This window comes from Perognathus longimembris, chromosome 23, assembly GCF_023159225.1.
Source record: "Perognathus longimembris pacificus isolate PPM17 chromosome 23, ASM2315922v1, whole genome shotgun sequence".
NCBI classification, from domain to species: Eukaryota; Metazoa; Chordata; class Mammalia; order Rodentia; family Heteromyidae; genus Perognathus; species Perognathus longimembris.
Window position 1 is genome coordinate 5,951,040 of NC_063183.1, and position 18,514 is coordinate 5,969,553.

General features: G+C 52.4%; 1 protein-coding gene across 1 annotated transcript; it reads left to right on the forward strand.

Moving 5' to 3' along the window:
* The first annotated feature begins 2,907 nt into the window (after positions 1-2,907).
* Positions 2,908-18,411, forward strand: Rabep2 (rabaptin, RAB GTPase binding effector protein 2). Its single transcript, XM_048331837.1, has 13 exons — positions 2,908-3,786; positions 4,247-4,456; positions 8,929-9,086; positions 11,837-11,947; positions 12,029-12,376; positions 13,212-13,307; positions 13,402-13,500; positions 14,636-14,791; positions 16,706-16,883; positions 17,009-17,020; positions 17,114-17,169; positions 17,415-17,531; positions 17,795-18,411. Exons 1-13 carry the CDS (start codon positions 3,726-3,728, stop codon positions 17,894-17,896), a joined length of 1,704 nt encoding a protein of 567 aa, XP_048187794.1. The 5' UTR covers positions 2,908-3,725; the 3' UTR covers positions 17,897-18,411.
* Positions 18,412-18,514: the final 103 nt, after the last annotated feature.

The window sequence follows — 18,514 nt, forward strand, 5'->3', positions numbered from 1 at the left end:
GCTTAGGAACAGCAGCCATGCCCTGAGTTCAAGTCTCAGGACCAGCACCATAAAAAATGAAAAAGAAAAGAGAAATAGAGAATTGAGGTCGGGCACCGGTGACTCCTGCCTGTAATCCTTGCTACTCAGGAGGTCTTAGTTCAAAGCCAGTAGTCCCAAAAGACTCTCTCCCCCCAAAACTGAGCTGGAGGCCTGTCTCAAGTGGTAGAGTGACAACTGTGAGCAAACAAGTGAGCCAAGCACAAGGGTCTAAGTTCAAGCCCCAGTACTGACACAAAAAGACAGAAAAGGGATGGGAAGTGGAAAAAATGAAGGGGAAAATGGGGCCCAAAGTCACACATTGAGTTGGTGGTGCAGAGAATAAGAAGTCCCCTGGAGCGTGTGCATTCATCTGTATTACATACATGTGTATACACTCATGATGTACATACATGTGCACACATAGGTGTATACGTTCATGCTTGTCCCTGGATTCACTGCTGAAGGCACTCAGGGAAATGGTCCAGTGACCCAAGAGACTTGTTTTACTTTCTCAGTTGATTCCCAGGCCTGTCTTACTGGGCTGTGGCTTCCTGTTTGTCTTGGGGGAACCCCAGGGGACTCTACAGGTGGCAGGGCCCCATTTCCCTTCAACAGGGTTGAGGGGGCTGGGAGAAGAAGAGTGAGGCTGGGGGATAGAGACAGTACTTTAGTGGTTGGGGCCCCGTGTGCCTTTCATTCAACAGAGTCTCTCCCGTACTTGTGGTAGCTCCCCAGCTGCCTAGGCTCCTTTGTTCTTTCTTTTGCTTTTTATAGGTAGTACCAGAGTTTGAACTCAAGATCTCACACTTGTTAGAAGGAACTCAACCATTTGATGTGCCCCCGACCCCCTGCCCTTGGGGGGGGGGTATGCCAGTACTGGGGCTTGAACTCAGGCCTTGCTACTAATTCTGAGATTTTTGTTTCAAGGTTGAATTCTACCACTTTTTGGTGCTTAATTGGTGATAAGAGTCTCATGGACTTTTGTACTCTGGCTGGCTTCAAACCCTGAGCCCAAGTACTAAAAGTGTAACACCAAGAATGATTAAGAAAGGGCTGGGGGCTGGGAATATGGCCTAGTGGCAAGAGTGCTTGCCTCATATACATGAAGCCCTGGGTTCGATTCCCCAGCACCACATATATAAAAAATGGCCAGAAGTGGCGCTGTGGCTCAAGTGGCAGAGTGCTAGCCTTGAGCAAAAAGAAGCCAGGGACAGTGCTCAGGCCCTGAGTTCAAGGCCCAGGACTGGCCAAAAAAAAAAAAAAAAAAGAGGGCTGGGAATATGGCCTAGTGGCAAGAGTGCTTCTCTCCTACACATGAGGCTCTCAGTTCGATTCCCCAGCACCACGTATATGTAAAACAGCCAGAAGGGGCGCTGTGGCTCAGGTGACAGAGTGCTAGCCTTGAGCGGGAAGAAGCCAGGGATGGTGCTCAGGCCCTGAGCCCTGAGTCCAAGGCCCAGGACTGGCCAAAAAAAAAAAAAAAGAGAGGGCTGGGAATATGGCCTAGTGGTACATAGCTTGCCTAGCACACACGAAGCCCTGGGTTCAATTTCTCAACACCACATATACAGAAAAAGCCAGAAGTGGCACTGTGGCTCAAGTGGCAGAGTGCTAGCCTTGAGCGAAAGAAGCTCAGGGACAGTGCCCAGGTCCTGAATTCAGGCCCCAGGGCTGGCAAAAAATTTTAAAAAAATAAAAAGATTAAGCTCAAAGATAAACACTTATCTTAAAATTAAAAGTTAAAGTCAGACTATGCCTTTATCATATATATACCATATATATACTTAATATAAAAAACTTTTGGTTCCCCCCCCCCTCTTTTTTTTGCCAGTCCTGGAGCTTGAACTCAGAGCCTGGGCACTGTCCCTGAGCTTCTTTCGCTCAAGGCTAGCACTCTACCACTTGTGCCACTGTGCCACTTCTGGCTTTTTCTGTTTATATGGTAGAACCCAGGGCTTCATGCATGCTAGGCAAGCACTCTACCACTAAGCCACATTCCCATCCCTTTTTGTTGTTGTTTTGTATGGCTTGAACTCTGGGCTGGCACTGACCCTGAGCTCTTCAGCTCAAGGCTAGCACTCTATCACTTGAGCAACAATGCCCTTCCAGCTTTCTGGTGGATAAGAGTCTCACAGGGACTTTCCTACCCAAGCTGGCTTTGAACCATCACCCTCAGATCTCAGCCTTGAGTAGCTAGGACTACATGCATCAGCTACCTGCTGTGTCTCCTTTGTGCACCCACATTTTGTTAGTGTGCCTCTGCCTTCTGCTAGCCTGGCTTGCTTACTTAATAAAGTTCTGCCAAGTTTTGTTACCATTGTGACTTGTCCAGAAATTCTTACTCTGTGATAGAAGTCAAGGACCCTATCAGGAGAGTCTCTACTTCTAGAGGGAAACTGCACAAACCTCCACCCTGACCTCGTGACACTTGTCCAGTCTCAAAGTGCATATATCTGTTAGTCTTTTCATGTACTTTGTGCACTAGATGGTCACTCTTCACAACACAATCTTCACTGTCCCCCAAAATTTGCATTTGTGCTGGTACTGGAGCTTGAATTCAGGGCCTTGAACTCTCACTTTGGCTTTTTTACTCAAGAGGGCTGGCAAGCCACCACTTGAGCTACACCTCTACTTATGCCTTTTTGCTGGTTAATTAGAGATAAGGGTCTCACGACTTTCCTGCCCTAGCTGGCTTTAAACCTTGAACCTCAGAACTCAGCCCTTTGAGTAGCTAGGATTACAGGCATGAGTCATTGAGCCTGGAAATACATGTTACCTGTTATCAGTGACCTGTTCTCCTTTTCAACCTGGACAACTAGAAGGGATATTATGTTTTATAAAGATGGCTCCAGCTGCTTTGAGAGGTCTTATTTAGTCCAGCAAGGAGTTGGGAGTGGGGGTGAGATCACTGTGGCCATTCAAGGGCCACAATGCTGGGGCGCTGGGACAGAAGGCAATGCATCCTGGAGTATTCAGTAAGCCGCCAAGTGTCGTTTAGACTTTCAGGAGGCCAGGCAGAATCAAGGACGCCCAGGTTCCAGAGCGTCCTCTAGAAAAGAAAACCGGTTTGGGGGAAGGGAGTGCAGGCTGGGCAACTTGTCTGAATTGCCAGTCACAGTGCCAGGCGAAAGGGCACCGCTAATGAGGGCCTGACCCGGGGCCCCAGGCGAGGCAGGATTGGAGAGCCACCGGGGCGATTAGCAAGAGGCGGCATCACTGTGGAGAAGCTCTGACTACGGGGTGGGGGGGGTTCGGGGGCACCGAGAAGAGTGACGCTGATCCGGCCTTGACCTCAGGGACGCCCGGGGCGGGCGGCGGGGCCTGGCACACACAGGTCGTGGCAACGTGAGCCGGGCGATCGCGGGTTGGCTCCCGGAGGGACGCAGAGGGAGGGCGCGGTCCCCGCGGAGGTGTCGGAGCGGAGCTCCAGGGACGCAGAGCGACCCGGGGCAGAGCTCTGCACCAGCGCCGGCGTCGTCGCGCACCGCGCAGCCCTGGCGAAGGGTGGGTGGGACTTGGAGCCAAGGCCCACGATCCACTCGGGAACTTCCGGCGACACTCGGCAGGGCCCCCTCCCCCGACCGCAGCGTGGGGTCCCGGCCGAGCCGGAAACAGCCGAGCGGATCCGGAAACAGCCGACAGGACCCGGAAGCGGGCCGCGCCGTCATCAGGGAGTGCGGGAATCCGCCGTTTGAGCTGAGGTGATGGCGGCAGCTGCGCCCGCGGCTCCCGGCGAGGACCCGCAACTGAGACGGCCGAGGAGCGGTAAGTCGGGGCGCGTCCGTGCACGCGGGGGGGCGGCTTGACCAGAGGCGGGGTCGAGCTCCGCAGCGGAAGGAGGGGGGGAGGGGAGAAGGGGGATCCGGGGAAAGGGGCGGGGTACGTCAGGGAGGGGCGGAGGAGGCGGGGCCTCAGCCTCGGGGGTAAGGGGCGGGGCTTGAGGCCCGAGGGATAAAATAGGTGAGGCGGGAAGGGGCGGGGACACCTGAAGGGGGGGGGGTCGCGGGCGAGGAAAGGGGATTGGACACGTCGTGGGAGGGGCGGGCTAAAGACTATAATAAGGCCGAGCGTGGCGGGAAGGAGTCGGGAAGGGGCGGGGCCAGGTGAGTGGGGCGGGCCAGGTGCTGTAGAAGCTTGTGAGACTTGCTGATTTGCGGATTTGCTGGCTAGGGTATTGGGGATGAAGGAAATGTTGGGGAAAGAGGCTGATTCCTGTCCTCCACAGCTCTGGAACCTCCACTCGAGGAGGGGTCAGAAGTTGAAGCCGAGTCAGGTGAGCTCTGCCGGCTTCGGGCTGAGCTGGCAGGTGCCCTGGCAGAAATGGAGACCATGAAGGCTGTAGCCGAGGTGAGCGAGAGCACCAAGGCCGAAGCAGTGGCTGCAGTACAGCGGCAGTGCCAAGAAGAGGTGGCCTCTCTGCAGGCCATCCTGAAAGGTGAGAGGAGTCTCCTCCGGACTTGCTATCAACCCAGAAGAGGGAGTACAGGACAAGAAAGGAGTCAGAGAAGTTATGAACTGCCTAGCACTAGGTCGGTCTGGACACCAGAGTAGGGGTTCCCTCCTCTAATTTGCATAGAGAAGCTCTGTACCATGTCAGCAGCTGTCAGTTACAGCTAAGTTTAGCTCCCGCCCTCTACCTGCTCCCTTGCTCTCTGTCATTTCTCATCTTTCACTGATGACTGATCATCCCTGAAGATGAGCAAGAAACTTCTCAGTTCCCCGAACCAACTTCATTTTAGTCTGGGCTGCAGAGTCAACCTCAGGCCCCACCTAAGTCTCTGGTTTCCTTCCTTCCCCTACATGCACCTCCCTCCTCCTTCCTCTGCTTCATGGCCTTTCTACTTGGGAGGCACCAGCTCCCCTGACCCCAGGTCCCCAGCTTTTTTTTCCTGTTTCCTGCCCACTCCTCTAGGCAAAGGCCAAAGTTTCTGAAGCAGATGGCAGACCTGTGCCTGCTGTTGTTGGGCTCTCCAGGACTACTGCCCCACCCTCCCAGCCTCTTTGTTTGACCTACCCTTGACGTTGGCTTCCAGAGTAAACTGCCTAAAAGTCCCATCACACCATGCTTTTTCCCCTTTAGCAACTGCTCCTGGACCCCAAACTTCTCAAAGACTGTTTATCCCACCGGCAAGTGTCCACATACTTGTGCAATGTAGTCATCTCTATACCTTACTCTTCATCTCTTACCCTTAATATTTATTCTTTAAGTAGATCTACTTTTTTTGTGTGCTAGTACTGGATTTTCTTTTCTTTTTTGCCAGTCCTGGGCCTTGGACTCAGGGCCTGAGCACTGTCCCTGGCTTCTTCCTGCTCAAGGCTAGCACTCTGCTACTTGAGCCACAACACCACTTCTGGCCGTTTTCTATATATGTGGTGCTGGGGAATTGAACCCAGGGCTTCATGTATACAAGGCAAGCACTCTTGCCACTAGGCCATATTCCCAGCCCTAGTACTGGGTTTTCATCTCAGAGCCTGAGTGCTGTTCCTGAGCTTTATCACTCAAGGCTAGCACTCTACCATTTGAGCCACAGCAACTCTTCAGGCTTTTTTGGTAGTTAATTGGAGATGGCAGTCTTACGGACTTTCTGCTTGGGCTGGTTTTAAACTGAAATCCTGAAATCTCAGCCTCCTGAATAACTAAGAGTACAGGGGTGAGCTACTAGCTAAGTGTTTTATGAGTATAATCTTTGTAACAAAGTATGAGTTAGAAATAATTATCCATCTCCATTTTACAGAGAAACCTCTGAGGGCCAAAGAGTTATAAAAATAACTTTCCTAAGGTTATAAGCTAAAAGCTGGATGCTGGTGGCTCATGCCTGTTATCCTAGCTACTCAGGAGGCTGAGATCTGAGGATTGTGGTTCAAAGCCAGCCTGGGCAGGAAAGTTTATAAGACTTTTATCTCTAACTAACCACCAAAAAAACAGAAATGGTGCGCAGTGTCTCAAAATGATAGAACAATAGCCTTAAGCAAAGAGCTCAGGGACAGCACCCAGGCTCCAAGTTCAAGCCCAATGACTGGGGGAAAAGGGGGAAGCATATTCTTTTTTTTGCCAGTCCTGGGGCTTAAACTCAGGCCTGAGCACTGTCCCTGGCTCCTTTTTGCTCAAGGCTAGCCACTCTACCACTTGAGCCACAGTGCTACTTCCACCTTTTTCTGTATATGTGGCACTGAGAATCGAACCCTGGGCTTCATGTATGCTAAGCAAGCACTCTACATGGTTCCAGCCCCATATTCTTTTTTTTGTCCTAGGAAAGTACTGGGATTTGAGCTCAGCAACTTGTGTTGATAGGCAGGTTTTTACCATTTGAGCAATGCCTCCAAGTCTTTTTTGCTTTTTTTTTTTTTTTTTTGCGGTGGAGGGGGGATGATGACAATTACTTTTTTGGGGGGAGCAGGACCTGGTCCTCTGGCTTGAACCTGCCACTTGAGCCACAGTGCCACTTCTGGCTTTTTCTGAGTAGTTTATTGGAGATAAAGCGTCCCATAGACTTTACTGTCTTGGCTGGCTTCAAACCATGATCCTCAGATCTCAGCCACCAAAGCAACTAAGATTATAGGTGTGAGCCACCAGTGCCCAGCCAATTTAAAAAGAAATATCTTTAAGAAGTTGTACAGAGAGGTTTAAGTTCAAGATGTCAATTTATGAGTACATTGCATCTTGATTAGTGTTGCTTTAGTTATTTTTGGATAGGGTCTTCCTTTTTTATTTTTTTGGCCTGGGGCTGGCCTTAGTAGTTACAGGTGTGCACCCCCATACTTGGCCTAGAAAGCAGATTTGAACCCATGAAGCCTGTCAATGGCAACTTTACAACTGACATTAGTACATGTTAAGATAAACATCTGTGCAAACACAAAATGCTCGTGTTCTACCCAACATCATCTCTACCTGCTGCTGATATGTTAGATAAATTTCAAACCTGCTGGCCCTGCATTCAAGGCCTTGGGAACCATGTACTGTCACCCTCTTCACCCTTCCCAACATCCCTTCTCAGGCACCTTGCTTGGGCTTGCACATTTCTGTCATGACACCACGTCCAGACTGACCAGCTACTTTCCCACCTTGAAGACTGCTCATGTTGGTCCTTTTGCCTGTGAGTCTTTCTTTACTTCATCTCAAACTAGCGACCCCTCCTGGCCAGGCTGGCAGAGCAAGGCTCCTTCTAGAGGGATCTACAGCTGGGGAATGGTCCACTCATGCCACTCATTCTTCTTGCACTGCATCCTAATTAATACCATGGTGGCTGGGAATATGGCCTAGTGGCTAGAGTGCTTGCCTCCTATACATGAAGCCCTGGGTTCGATTCCCCAGCACCACATATATAGAAAACGACCAGAAGTGGCGCTGTGGCTCAAGTGGCAGAGTGCTAGCCTTGAGCAAAAAGAAGCCAGGGACAGTGCTCAGGCCCTGAGTCCAAGCCCCAGGACTGCCAAAACAAAAAACAAAACAAAACAAAAAAACAAACTTTAAGCTTGCCTAATTAATACCATGGTGGTTTCTGTGTCTGATGAACTTCAGTATTTCCAGAGCCTACAGCAATATTTCTGTCATCAAATGCTGATTATTACTGGCATATATTAGTAGGAATAAGGATTGTGTCTTAAGCTTTATAATAGGATCAGTTGGACAGTTTGTAGATCGAATTTTTCCAATGTTTCTATTGACTTTTTGAAGGAGATTTTAATTTTGTTTTTATTTATTCATTTTATTTATTTATTTATTTTTGGTTGGTTGTGGGGCTTGAACTCAGGGCCTGGGCACTGTCCTTGAGCTCTTTTGCTCAAGGCTAGCACTTTACCACTTTTTTTTTTCCATGTTTACATTGTACCAAGGAAATGAGCCCAGGGCCTCATGCATGCTAGGTAAGCACTCTACCACTAAGCCATATTCCTTGCCCTACCCTACCACTTTAAGCCACAACTCCACTTCTGATTTTTCTGGTGGTTGATTGGAGATAAGAGTCTCAAAAACTTTCCTACTCGGACTGGCTTTGGACCGTCCTCAAATCTCAGCCTCCTGAGTAGCTAGGATTACAGGTGTGAGCCACCAGCACCTGGCTTTAATTTTTTGTTTTATTTTGTGCCAGATGTGGGGTTTGAACTCAGCCTCACATTCTTGCTTGCCTTTTTCATTCAAAGCTGGCACTCTACCACTTGAGCCACATTTATACTTCAGGCTTTTTGCTGGTTAATTGGAGATAGGAATCTCTCACATTTGTCTGCCTGGGTTGGCCTTGAATGTCAGTCTTTTAGATTTTAGCCTTCTAAGTAGCTAGGATTATAGACATGAACCACTGGTGCCCCCCCCCCCCACTAGTCCTGGTATTAGTATGTTTTTAATTCAAATATATCTGGTGTGAGTGTGTGTGTGTGTGTGTGTGTCTGTCTGTCTGTCTGTCTGTGTCTGTGTCTGTGTGAGATGGTCCTGAGGCTTGAACTCAGGGCCTGGGCATTGTCTCTGAGCTTCTTTTTGCTCAAGGCTAGCACTCTACTACTTGAGCCATAGCTTCACTTCGATATTTTTTTCTTTTTGGTGGTTTATTGGAAATAAGCGACTCACAGACTTTCCTGCCCAGGCTGGCTTCTAACTGTGATCCTCTGATCTCACCCTTCTGGATAGCTAGAATTACAGGCGTGAGTTCTGAGCACCCAGCCCAGGGACCACTTCTTTGACTGAATACCTCAGAGAGACATTTCCCAGCTGAACCCCACCTGTATACCTGAACTGACACCTTACGTGGGTCCTTTTGAGTCAGCTTGAAAAACCTGCTATTCAGTCCCATTCCCATGTTGCCATCTCTGCGAAGCTGAGGATTTGTCAGGGCCCTCTGCTAGCCCACCTGGCACCCCTGCAGATCTGATAGCAGGGAGAACCAGTGCACTGAGCGCCCGCCCTTCTGCCCACAGAGTCCATCAGCAGCTACGAGGCCCAGATCGCAGCCCTGAAGCAGGAGCGGCAGCAACAGCAGCAGGACTATGAGGAGAAGGAACGGGAGCTAGACCACCTCAAGCAGCTGCTGGCCCGCGCCCACCCCCTGGACTCCTTGGAGAAGCAGATGGAAAAGGTAGGATAGCCTGCCCCCTGCCCCCCAACAGCATTTGGAGAGATTATGAGAAATGGTGGTGCCCTATTGTCCGTCACCAGATGCAGTATACCATATTATGACTCTAGGCAGATCCCAGCACTACTGTATAATCAGATATTTGCGAAGGGCTTGGTTTGTCCTTTGCTAGTGTGTGGCCAAGTTTATCCCTCCCAAAACAAGGTCAGACATAGAGTGGAAGGGACCTCACTGTGCCAGGTGCTCAACACACCTGTTCCCCCAACCACCCTGTGAGGGAGTGTAGCCAGGTCTATTGTATACAAGGGGAAGGTCCCATGATTCTCCAGCCTCTGCAATGAAAAAGAACCACAGTCAAAAATTTAAAACTCCAAGCAGTGTGATTGTAAAGTTTCTCTTCTTGGGGCTGGGGATATGGCCTAGTGGCAAGAGTGCCTGCCTCATATACATGAGGCCCTGGGTTCGATTCCCCAGCACCACATATACAGAAAATGGCCAGAAGTGGCGCTGTGGCTCAAGTGGCAGAGTGCTAGCCTTGAGCAAAAAGAAGCCAGGGACAGTGCTCAGGTCCTGAGTCCAAGCCCTAGGACTGGCAAAAAAAAAGTTTCTCTTCTTTGTTTTCATTATTCAGGTATTGGCTCTCAAATTCAGGATCTCATTTAGCTTTTTCAGCTCAGTGCTGACCCTCTGTCACTTGAGCCACACCTCCACTGTCAGCTTTCTGCTGGCTAATTGGAAAGAAGAGTCATGGACTCTTCTTCCCAGGCTGGCTTTGAACTGAGATCCTCAGATCTTAGCCTCCTTATTAGAGTACTGGCTCCTGGCTAAAGGTTCTTTTCTTTTTTTTCAGTTGTGAGGCTTGAACGTAGGGCCTGGGCACTATTCCTGAGCTCATCTGCTCAAGACTAGCACTCTACCACACTTTGAGCCACAGCTCCACTTCTAGTTTTTGAGTGATTAATTGGAGATAAGAGGTTCACAAGGGGCTTTTATGCCCAGGCTGGCTTCGAACCAGGATCCTCAGATCTCAGCCTTCTAAGTAGCTAGGATTATAGGCATGAGCCACCAACACCTGGCTAAAGGTTTTGTTCTTAACCTCTGTGGCATAGACAGTAGGAAGCTGAGCGTGATGCTGTCTACCTTTCATCCCAGCTATTTTGGAAGGTGAGGCAGGAGGCTTGCCTGAGCCCAGGAGTCCAAGGCTAGCATGGGCAACATAGCTAGATCCCATCTGTTTGAAATAGAATTACATTTAAAAAATGACATTAAGCGGGGCTTGGACATAGCTCAGTGGCAAAGCACTTGCCTAGTAAGTGCAGTGTCCTGGGTTCAATCCTCAGTACCAAAAAAGAAAAGGCAAAAATAAAAATTACATTAAGGGAAATGGCTCTGTGGCTCAAGTGGTAGAGAGTTAGCTTTGAGCTGAAGAGCTGAGGGGCAGTATCCAGGCCCAGAGTTCAAGCCCCATGACCAAAAAATTAAATAAATAAAATGAAACAGCTAGAGTCTAATATTTTTTTTAAAAGTTACACTAAGGAGAAGTAAACTAATAGGCTCATGTCTTTCCAGATGCTTCATTTTTCATCTTGTCCTCCTTTGGTCCCCACAGCACCCCTGTGTGATGTAGATGCTGAGTTAGCTCCTCATTTAATATGTAAGGACATCTAGGCTCTATGAGATGAGTTAATTGTCTGCTTGGAAAGACAAAAATCAGGGCTGGGAATATGGCTTAGTGGTCGACTGCTTGCCTACCACGCATGAAGCCCTGGGTTCGATTCCTCAGCACCACATATATAGAAAAAGCCAGAAGTGGCAGTGTGGCTCAAGTGGTAGCATGCTAGCCTTGAGCAAAAGAAGCTCAGGGACAGTGCCCCTCCACACTCCTGCCCTCAGCTGCTGCTACTGTATCCAGGGTTCCTTCAGGACCTGTGCACCGGATGGCAAATGAAGGGGTTTGGCTCAAGCACAGCCACTCCGGGGTCAGGAAGAAGCAGTAGTCAGGCCAGTTCTGGAGCCCCCCTCCCCCTCCCCCCCCGTATGTTGAGCCGCTATGTATCCATGGTATTGTCCCCAGCAGAGAATAGATTCCAGGACTGCGGATGGCAGCAGCCCTCTCTGCAGACTTGGAGGGGAGAGGAGCTTGTGTGGGAGTCTGAGTGACTCAAGAGGCGGAAGCAGCGTGGGGCGGTGGCAGGTAGAGGATGACTAGCAGATTCTTGCCTCTGGGACCTGGGTGGGAGGCAGGCTTCTCCCTGCCCAGCCCTGGGATGGGTGGAACCGATGTGGGATTGGTTTGGCACTGATGATAAGTTAGAGGAGCCAAGCAGAGATGTCCAGAGACTGCTGACTCGGCAAGCTCAGGAGGATCCCAGACTCGGGAAGATACAGAAAGGAAACGGCCATCCTTCTCCTTACACCTGAGGGAGGGAGGATATGTGGGGTGAGATGAGGGCTGGAGGCAGGTGATTGAAAACTCAGTTTAGCACACACACACACACACACACATATGTGTGCACACACAAATTGAATGTTAGGGAAGAAAGATGGTTTATAAGAGGGCAAGAGCCACAAGGAGACAGGACCCTTTCCAGACTTAGGCCCCGGAACAAGGCCCACCAGCCCTTAGACCCCTGTGTTCTTCCATCTGAATTGGGTCAGACAAAAAGTCCAGGAAGATTCCAGAGCTGCCTGGCTGAGGGAAAGCCTGGAGCAGGGCTGGGGGCCTGGGTCACTCCCCACCCCGTCCTCTGCAGGCCCACGAGGACTCTGAGAAGCTGCGGGAGATTGTGCTGCCTATGGAGCAGGAGATCCAGGAGCTGAAGGCAAAGCTGCTGAAGGCCGAGGAGCTGATCCAGGAGATCCAGGTGAGGGGAGCCTGGGGGTGCCAGGGAGAGGAGGGCACCCCAGGACGCAGCCCTCAGCTTCTTCCCTGCATCATTCCCTAGAGACGCCCCCGGCTGCCCCCTGCCCTGCATAGCTCTGCAGAGTCACTGCCCCTGTCCCGAAACCCATCTCCCCCACTGGAGCCCCTGGAAGAGCTGAGCGGAGATGGGGGGCCTGCGGCTGAGGCCTTCGCACACAACTGTGATGACAGCGCATCCATCACCTCCTTCTCCCTGGGCGGGGCCGGAAGCAGCGCCTCCCTGCCCCGTGGACGCCAGCGCCTGAGCCCAGAGCAGGAGGAGACGGCCTCTCTGGTGTCCACTGGCACCCTGGTCCCTGAGGGCATCTACCTGCCCCCTCCTGGGTACCAGTTGGTGCCAGACACGCAGTGGGAGCAGCTGCAGGTGGAGGTGCGTGGACAGGGCAAGCATCCTGTGGGCAGCCAGCCTTCCGTCTGAGTCCAGAGCCCGTGCTCGAGCAGGAGCCAGGTGCCATGCAGGAGAGCAGCACCTCTCAGGGAAGGGAGTCGGGCACAGACATGGATGTGGAAGGCAATGTCAGGGTGAGACGCCCACAATAAAACTGGAGAGGCAAGAGGCACAGGGGTAGAGAGTGTGCCTAACATGCATGAGGCCCCAGACTTGGCCCTGGAAGAGGTGTGAGAAACAGGCCAAACAGGAGACCCACAAAGGTGGGAGCTGAGACCTGGATGGTGGGAAAGAGGCAATTTGCGGGGGAGGGGAGCAGTACTTGGGTTAGAAACTCAGAGCCACCTGCTCACTAGGCAGGGGGCTCCCTCACTTGAGCCACAGCTCCATGTTTGGCTTTTTGCTGGATAATTGGAGATAAAAAACATTTCATGTACTTTTCTGCCTGGACTGGCTTCAAATCTCAGTCCTCAGATTTCGGCCTCCTGAGTAGCTGGGATTACAGGCATGAGCCACCAGTGTCTGGCTCAGGTGGTAGAGTTTTTCTTGGACATTCAAGGTTCTGGTTCATGTCCAGTACTAAGGGGAGAAAGCGAGACAGACAGGAATTAAGAGAGGTAGAGACGAGAGCAGGAGATGGTAAGGAGACAGTAGCAGAGACTAGAAGAGTTGTGGACTTGAGCACTTTGGAAGGAGCCTGGGCAGGGCCTGCAGAGCGGTCATCATGATAAGGAAGGTCAGATAGACACACGCCACCCTCCTGGCAAGTAGTGTGTGCCTCGCAGCACCTGGAGACTGAGGCATGGGTCTGTGGCAGGGGCGGCAGCTGCAGAAGGACCTGGAAACTGTCAGCCAGCAGCGGGATGAGCTGCAAGAGGGCCTGAGACGGAGTAACGAGGACTGTGCCAAACAGGTGGGTCCCAGCTCTGCTCCAGTCCCTGCCCGGCCACTGGCCGTTTGCTGCCCCCTCGGGGTCCCCTCACCTCCCTTCCTCCTTCTATCCCCAGATGCAGGTGCTCCTGGCCCAGGTCCAGAACTCCGAGCAGCTGCTCCGGACCCTGCAGGGCACCGTGAGCCAGGCTCAGGAGCGCGTGCAACTGCAGATGGTGAGAGCCCGGCAAGGCGGGCATGACTGTGTGTGTGGGACTGGGGGAGGTCTGGGAGGCCCTCATCTCTCATCCCCACTGCTCTAGTCTCCCTCTGACAATTGTGCCTGGTTGGTAAAGGGCTTGGGGATTGTCTGGCCATGCCAGAGCTCTGATTTTATTTTATTTTTGAGGGATGGTGAGTTCTAGGCCAGCCTTGACTACATAGTGAGATGCAGTCTTAAAAGTAAGACGGGCACTGGGGGCTCAGGCCTGTCATCCTAGATACTCAGAAGGCTGAGATATGAGGATTGTGGTTCAAAGCCAGCCCGGGCAAGAAAGTCTGTGAGAACTCCAGTGAACCACCAAAAAACTGGAAGTGGCGCTATGACTAAAGTGATAGAATGCTATTCTTGAGGTGAAGAGCTCAGGAACAGCACCCAGACCCAGAGCTCAAACCCCATGACTGACCGAAAGAAAAAAAAAAAAAAAGATGTGTAATGCCTGTCATCGTAGCTATTCAGGGGGCTGAGATCTGAGGCTTGAGCCAGCCTGCGCGCAGAAAAGTCCATGAGATGCGTATCTCCAGTGAACTACCAAAAAAAGCCAGAAACTGGTGCTGTGGCTCAGGTGGTAGAACACCAGCCTTATGTGAAAAAGCTAAATAGGTGTGTGAGGCCCTGAATACCAAGTACCAATACCAAGCACTGATACTGGCACAAACAATTAAATAAAAATAGAGCATACAGGCACAGATGAGATGTTAGCATGGGCTGTAGCACGAGAGAGTTGGTGTCTGAAGAGCCTGGGACCAGAGACAATGCTTAGGGCCCGCAAGTCGGGGCATGCTTTCTGGACTGCATCTGGTGGGTTCAGGGGTAGGCCATGAGACTGTTTCTCAGTATCTTGGGTTGGTTTTGTTTGTTTGTTTGTTTGGCCAGTCCTGGGGCTTGGACTCGGGGTCTGAGCACTGTCCCTGGCTTCTTTTTGCTCAAGGCCAGCACTCTGCCACTTGAGCCACAGCGCCACCTCTGGCTTTTTCTATATATGTGGTGCTGTGGAATTGAACCCAGGTTTCATGTATATGAGGCAAGCACTCTTGCCACTAGGCCATATTCCCAGCCCCTCAACATCTTGTTTTACTCTCCATCTGCAGGCAGAACTGGCCACCTCCCACAAGTGCCTGAGCCATGAAGTAAAGCGGCTAAATGAGGAAAACCAAGGGCTCCGGGCTGAGCAGTTGCCCCCTGCAGCCCAACAAGGCCTAGAGCCACACCAGGGCGAGGAGGAGGCACTGCCCAGCTCCGTGCCGGTAAGTGGTATGTGGGCCTCAAGAGCCAGGGGCCACCCTGTTCTTCCTTCCTCTCCAGGAGGAATAGAGCGAGGCCTGGGACCAAAGGTCTGAGCCAGCTGTAGTACTGTGCCACCTGGACCAACACAGTTGACTTCCCTAAGCCTCAGTTTCTTCATCTGCACAATGGAATGGTGCTGTTTTCCAGTGTTAGCGTGCAATGCGAGCTGACTGAGTGCTTGATGCAAAGGAGGCAACTGTTTGGTTTGCTTTTATTTTTGCAGTGCTGGGGTGTACAACCTAAGACCTTGGCCCTGCAGGGCAAGCCTTCTGCCACTGAGCCACAGCCCCAGTCTTTGCATTTCCTCTTTTGTTTTGTTTTATTTTGAAACAGGGTCTCTCAGTGTAGTCCAGGCAAGCTTCAAACTCACCATCCGACAGCCTTTGCCTCCCAAGTGCTGTCACTACAGGCATGTGCCACCATGCTTGGTGCTGTTTGCTAGCTTCAAAAAAAATCATCTCTCCCTCCCTCCCTCCCTCCCTCCCTCCCTCCCTCCCTCTCTCCCTCTTTTCCTTCCTTCCATTCTTTCCTTTCATTCCCTCTCTCCCTCCCTTCCTCCATTCCTTCTTCTCCTTAATACTGAGGATTGAACTCAAGGCCTTGCACTTGGTAGGCAAGTGTTCCACCACTTGAGCCGTACCTCCAGTTCTTCTAGGTTGTTTTGCAAATAGGGTCTCAAGCTAACATTGCCAGGTTGGCCTCCAACTGTGATCCTTCTGCTTCTCCCTCCCACCATGTCTGGCACGGTTTGATCTTTTGCTTTGCTTGTCTTTTGTTTCTGGCAGTATTGGGATTTGAACTCATGGCCTTGAGCTCAAACTTGCCAGGCAGGTGCTTTTCCACTTGAGCCACCCCTCAGCCCTAACTGTTTGAATTCATCATCTTTGAATCCTAACATCATGGCCTGTGCATAGCATTTGTTGGTTTAATTTATTAATAATACAATTTATTGGCAATTTCATTTATGAGACATTTAAGGACCCTGGAAGGCTCCCCTCTATCGAGGGGTAAAGTTCACATCTATTTCTGTGCCACTCCTTGGATCTGTGTTGCCTTTTGTTTGTAATTTCTTTTTTTTTTTTTTTTTTGTGCCAGTCCTGGGGCTTGAACTCAGAACCTGGGCACTGTCCCTGAGCTCCTTTTGCTTAAAGCTAGCACTCACCACTTGAGCCACAGCTCCTCTTCCAGTTTTCTGAGTGGTTAATTGGAGATAAGAGTCTCACGGACTTTTCTGCTCAGGCTGGCTTCAAACTGTTGTCCTCAGATCTCATCCTCCTCTGAGTAGAGTAGCTAGGATTATAGATGTGAACCACCAGAGCCTGGCTTTTTTTTGTAGCATTACACACATAGTAGAGATCCTTCTAGAGTGGCCCATGAGCTTTCTAAGGAGGGCTTGTTCAAGGTGATTTTCTGGAACTTTCTTAACCCACCCTCCTAGAGTCCTGCACAGGATACGCAGGCCCCATGGGCCCCTTCACTCCCACTACAGAACCAGTGTTTATCTGTCCTTCGTTCCATTTGGTCCTTTTTGTGTGTGTGTTGGGGGGAGGGTGGTCATAGGGCGTGAACTCGGCCTGGGCTCTGTCCCTGAGCTTTTGCACTGGAGGCTAGCCCTCTATCACTTTGAGCCACATCTCCACTTCCGCTTTTCTGGTGGTTGATTGGAGATAAGAGTCTTACGGACTTTCCTTCCTGTGCTGGCTTTGAACGGTGCCCCTGAGTAGCTCTGATGACAGGCGTGAGCCACCAGCGCTAGCCCCTGGCTAGTCCTTTACTTTTCTAGCCCTTTTCTTCCTTCCAGCCATCCTCCATGGCCAGTGGCCCCTTCCCTCTTTTTCTCCCCTGTGCCCAGCGGGTCACTCATGTTTCCCCAGGAGCTGCAGCAGCTGGTGCAGCGCACACGGCAGGGGGCATGGGCTCGGCAGCAGGCACAGGAGCACGAGGCTGAGCGCCTGCGCATCGAGATCGTGACACTGCGGGAGGCGCTGGAGGAGGAGACGGTGGCCAAGGCCAGCCTGGAGGGGCAGCTGAGGGTGCAGCGGGAGGAGGCAGGTGAGGGAAGAGAGGACAAGGGAAGAGCGTCCCCGACCTTCTGCAGGGTCTGCCTGGGTCAGGGTGTAGGTGGCAGGCTGGGAGCCCCGCAGAAGCAGCCTTGACCTTTCTCTTTCCTCCTGCAGAGGTGCTGGAGGGTGAGTAGGGGCTGGCACCCCACCCCGGGCCGGGCTGCGGTAGGGAGAGAGATGGTATGGGCCTGATTCCAGCTCCTTCGCCTGACTTCCCAGCCTCCCTGTGCAGCCTGAGGACCGAGGTAGAGCGGCTCCAGCAGGAGCACAGCAAGGTGAGGTTGAGCCCAGCTCCTGGTCCTGGGTGAGACTGGGCGGCTGTGTACAGGTGACCCCTAGGGGCCCATGCACCGCCCCGCCCGTCTCCCTCAGGCCAGGCAGCAGGAAGTCCTACCACCTGGCCAGGCTGCAGCTGGACAGAGGAGATAGCGTCGGGTGGTGCCCAGGGCAGCAGTGTGGGGTCTTTCCCTGTCTTGGCCCCAGGTGAGTCAGGCTGTAGCTCATCATCTTGTCCCTGCAGGCCCAGCTCACAGACCTCCTCTCCGAGCAGAGGGCTAAGACACTGCGCCTGCAGGCAGAGCTGGAGACCAGTGAGCAAGTGCAGAGGGACTTTGTGCGGCTCTCCCAAGCCCTCCAGGTACAGCCAGCCCCTCCCACCAGACTGCTATGGCTCCCGGTGCCAGGGCCAATGATCCCAGAGCTGGCGGCATGGCCCTGTCTTCCAAGAGCAGTCTCCTAATTGCAGGACACCTTTTCCTCCTTCTAGGGCTGTCACCGTCCCTCCCCACAAGCTCTTTCTCAAAACAAAACCCTGGAAGCTCTTTTGTATGTACTTAGTCATAGGATGCCCTCCATAGGCCCAGCCGCCATAGCCACACTGCATCCCTCGCCCAACCGCAGGTGCGCCTGGAGCGGATCCGCCAGGCAGAGACTCTGGAGCAAGTTCGAGGCATCATGGACGAGGCGCCCCTGAGGGATGTCAGGGACATCAAGGACAGCTGAGGGGCAAGGCCGGAAGCCACACGTCCCTGTCCCCTCCCACCCTAGAGAGGACCATCCTCCTCCCAGACCCCCAGGGTCTGGACTGCGGGGCTCAGGATGCAGTCCACCCTCTCTAGGCCTGGAGGTCCAGTGCTGGGGGGGCACCCCCAGCCCCTCCCCTCAGGATGACCGGCCCCTCTGCTCTCAGGGATGACACCTGGGTGAGGGCCCTGCCCCCTCCCAGAACCAAAGGCGCAGGCTGAGGCCTGTGGCTTTCTGGCTGCCATGCTGCCTCCTGGGCCCGCCTGGCCTTCCCGCCCTGCCCCTGCCGGGGTGTCTAGGATATGTCTCCTGCAGCCAGCCCTGCCTGTGGTGACCGCCAGCCCTCCGGCATCAGCAGGTCCTCCAGCTGCTTCCTGGACTGCATGACACTAAGGCGCTTGACCCCTGGCTTGGCGCAGGCCCGAGACGCGAGTGGAGGCGAGGCCAGAATTTTTTCTGTCATTTATTTTCAATAAATAAGCAGCTCAGTCAGTCGCCCCTGAAGCCCCACAGGGTTGGGGGTTTCCAAGTTTGGGGAGGGGGGCAGGGATGGGGGAAGGAGCCAGGAGGGTGTGCCACCGCTCTGGTGGGAGGTGT

Excerpts from the sequence above, each read along its gene's own strand:
- Rabep2 (XM_048331837.1), top strand. The coding sequence starts at position 3,726 with ATGGCGGCAGCTGCGCCCGCGGCTCCCGGCGAGGACCCGCAACTGAGA. Across the intron at positions 11,948-12,028 it reads AGCTGATCCAGGAGATCCAG|AGACGCCCCCGGCTGCCCCC; the intron begins GTGAGGGGAGCC and ends ATCATTCCCTAG. Across the intron at positions 17,532-17,794 it reads GGCTCTCCCAAGCCCTCCAG|GTGCGCCTGGAGCGGATCCG; the intron begins GTACAGCCAGCC and ends GCCCAACCGCAG.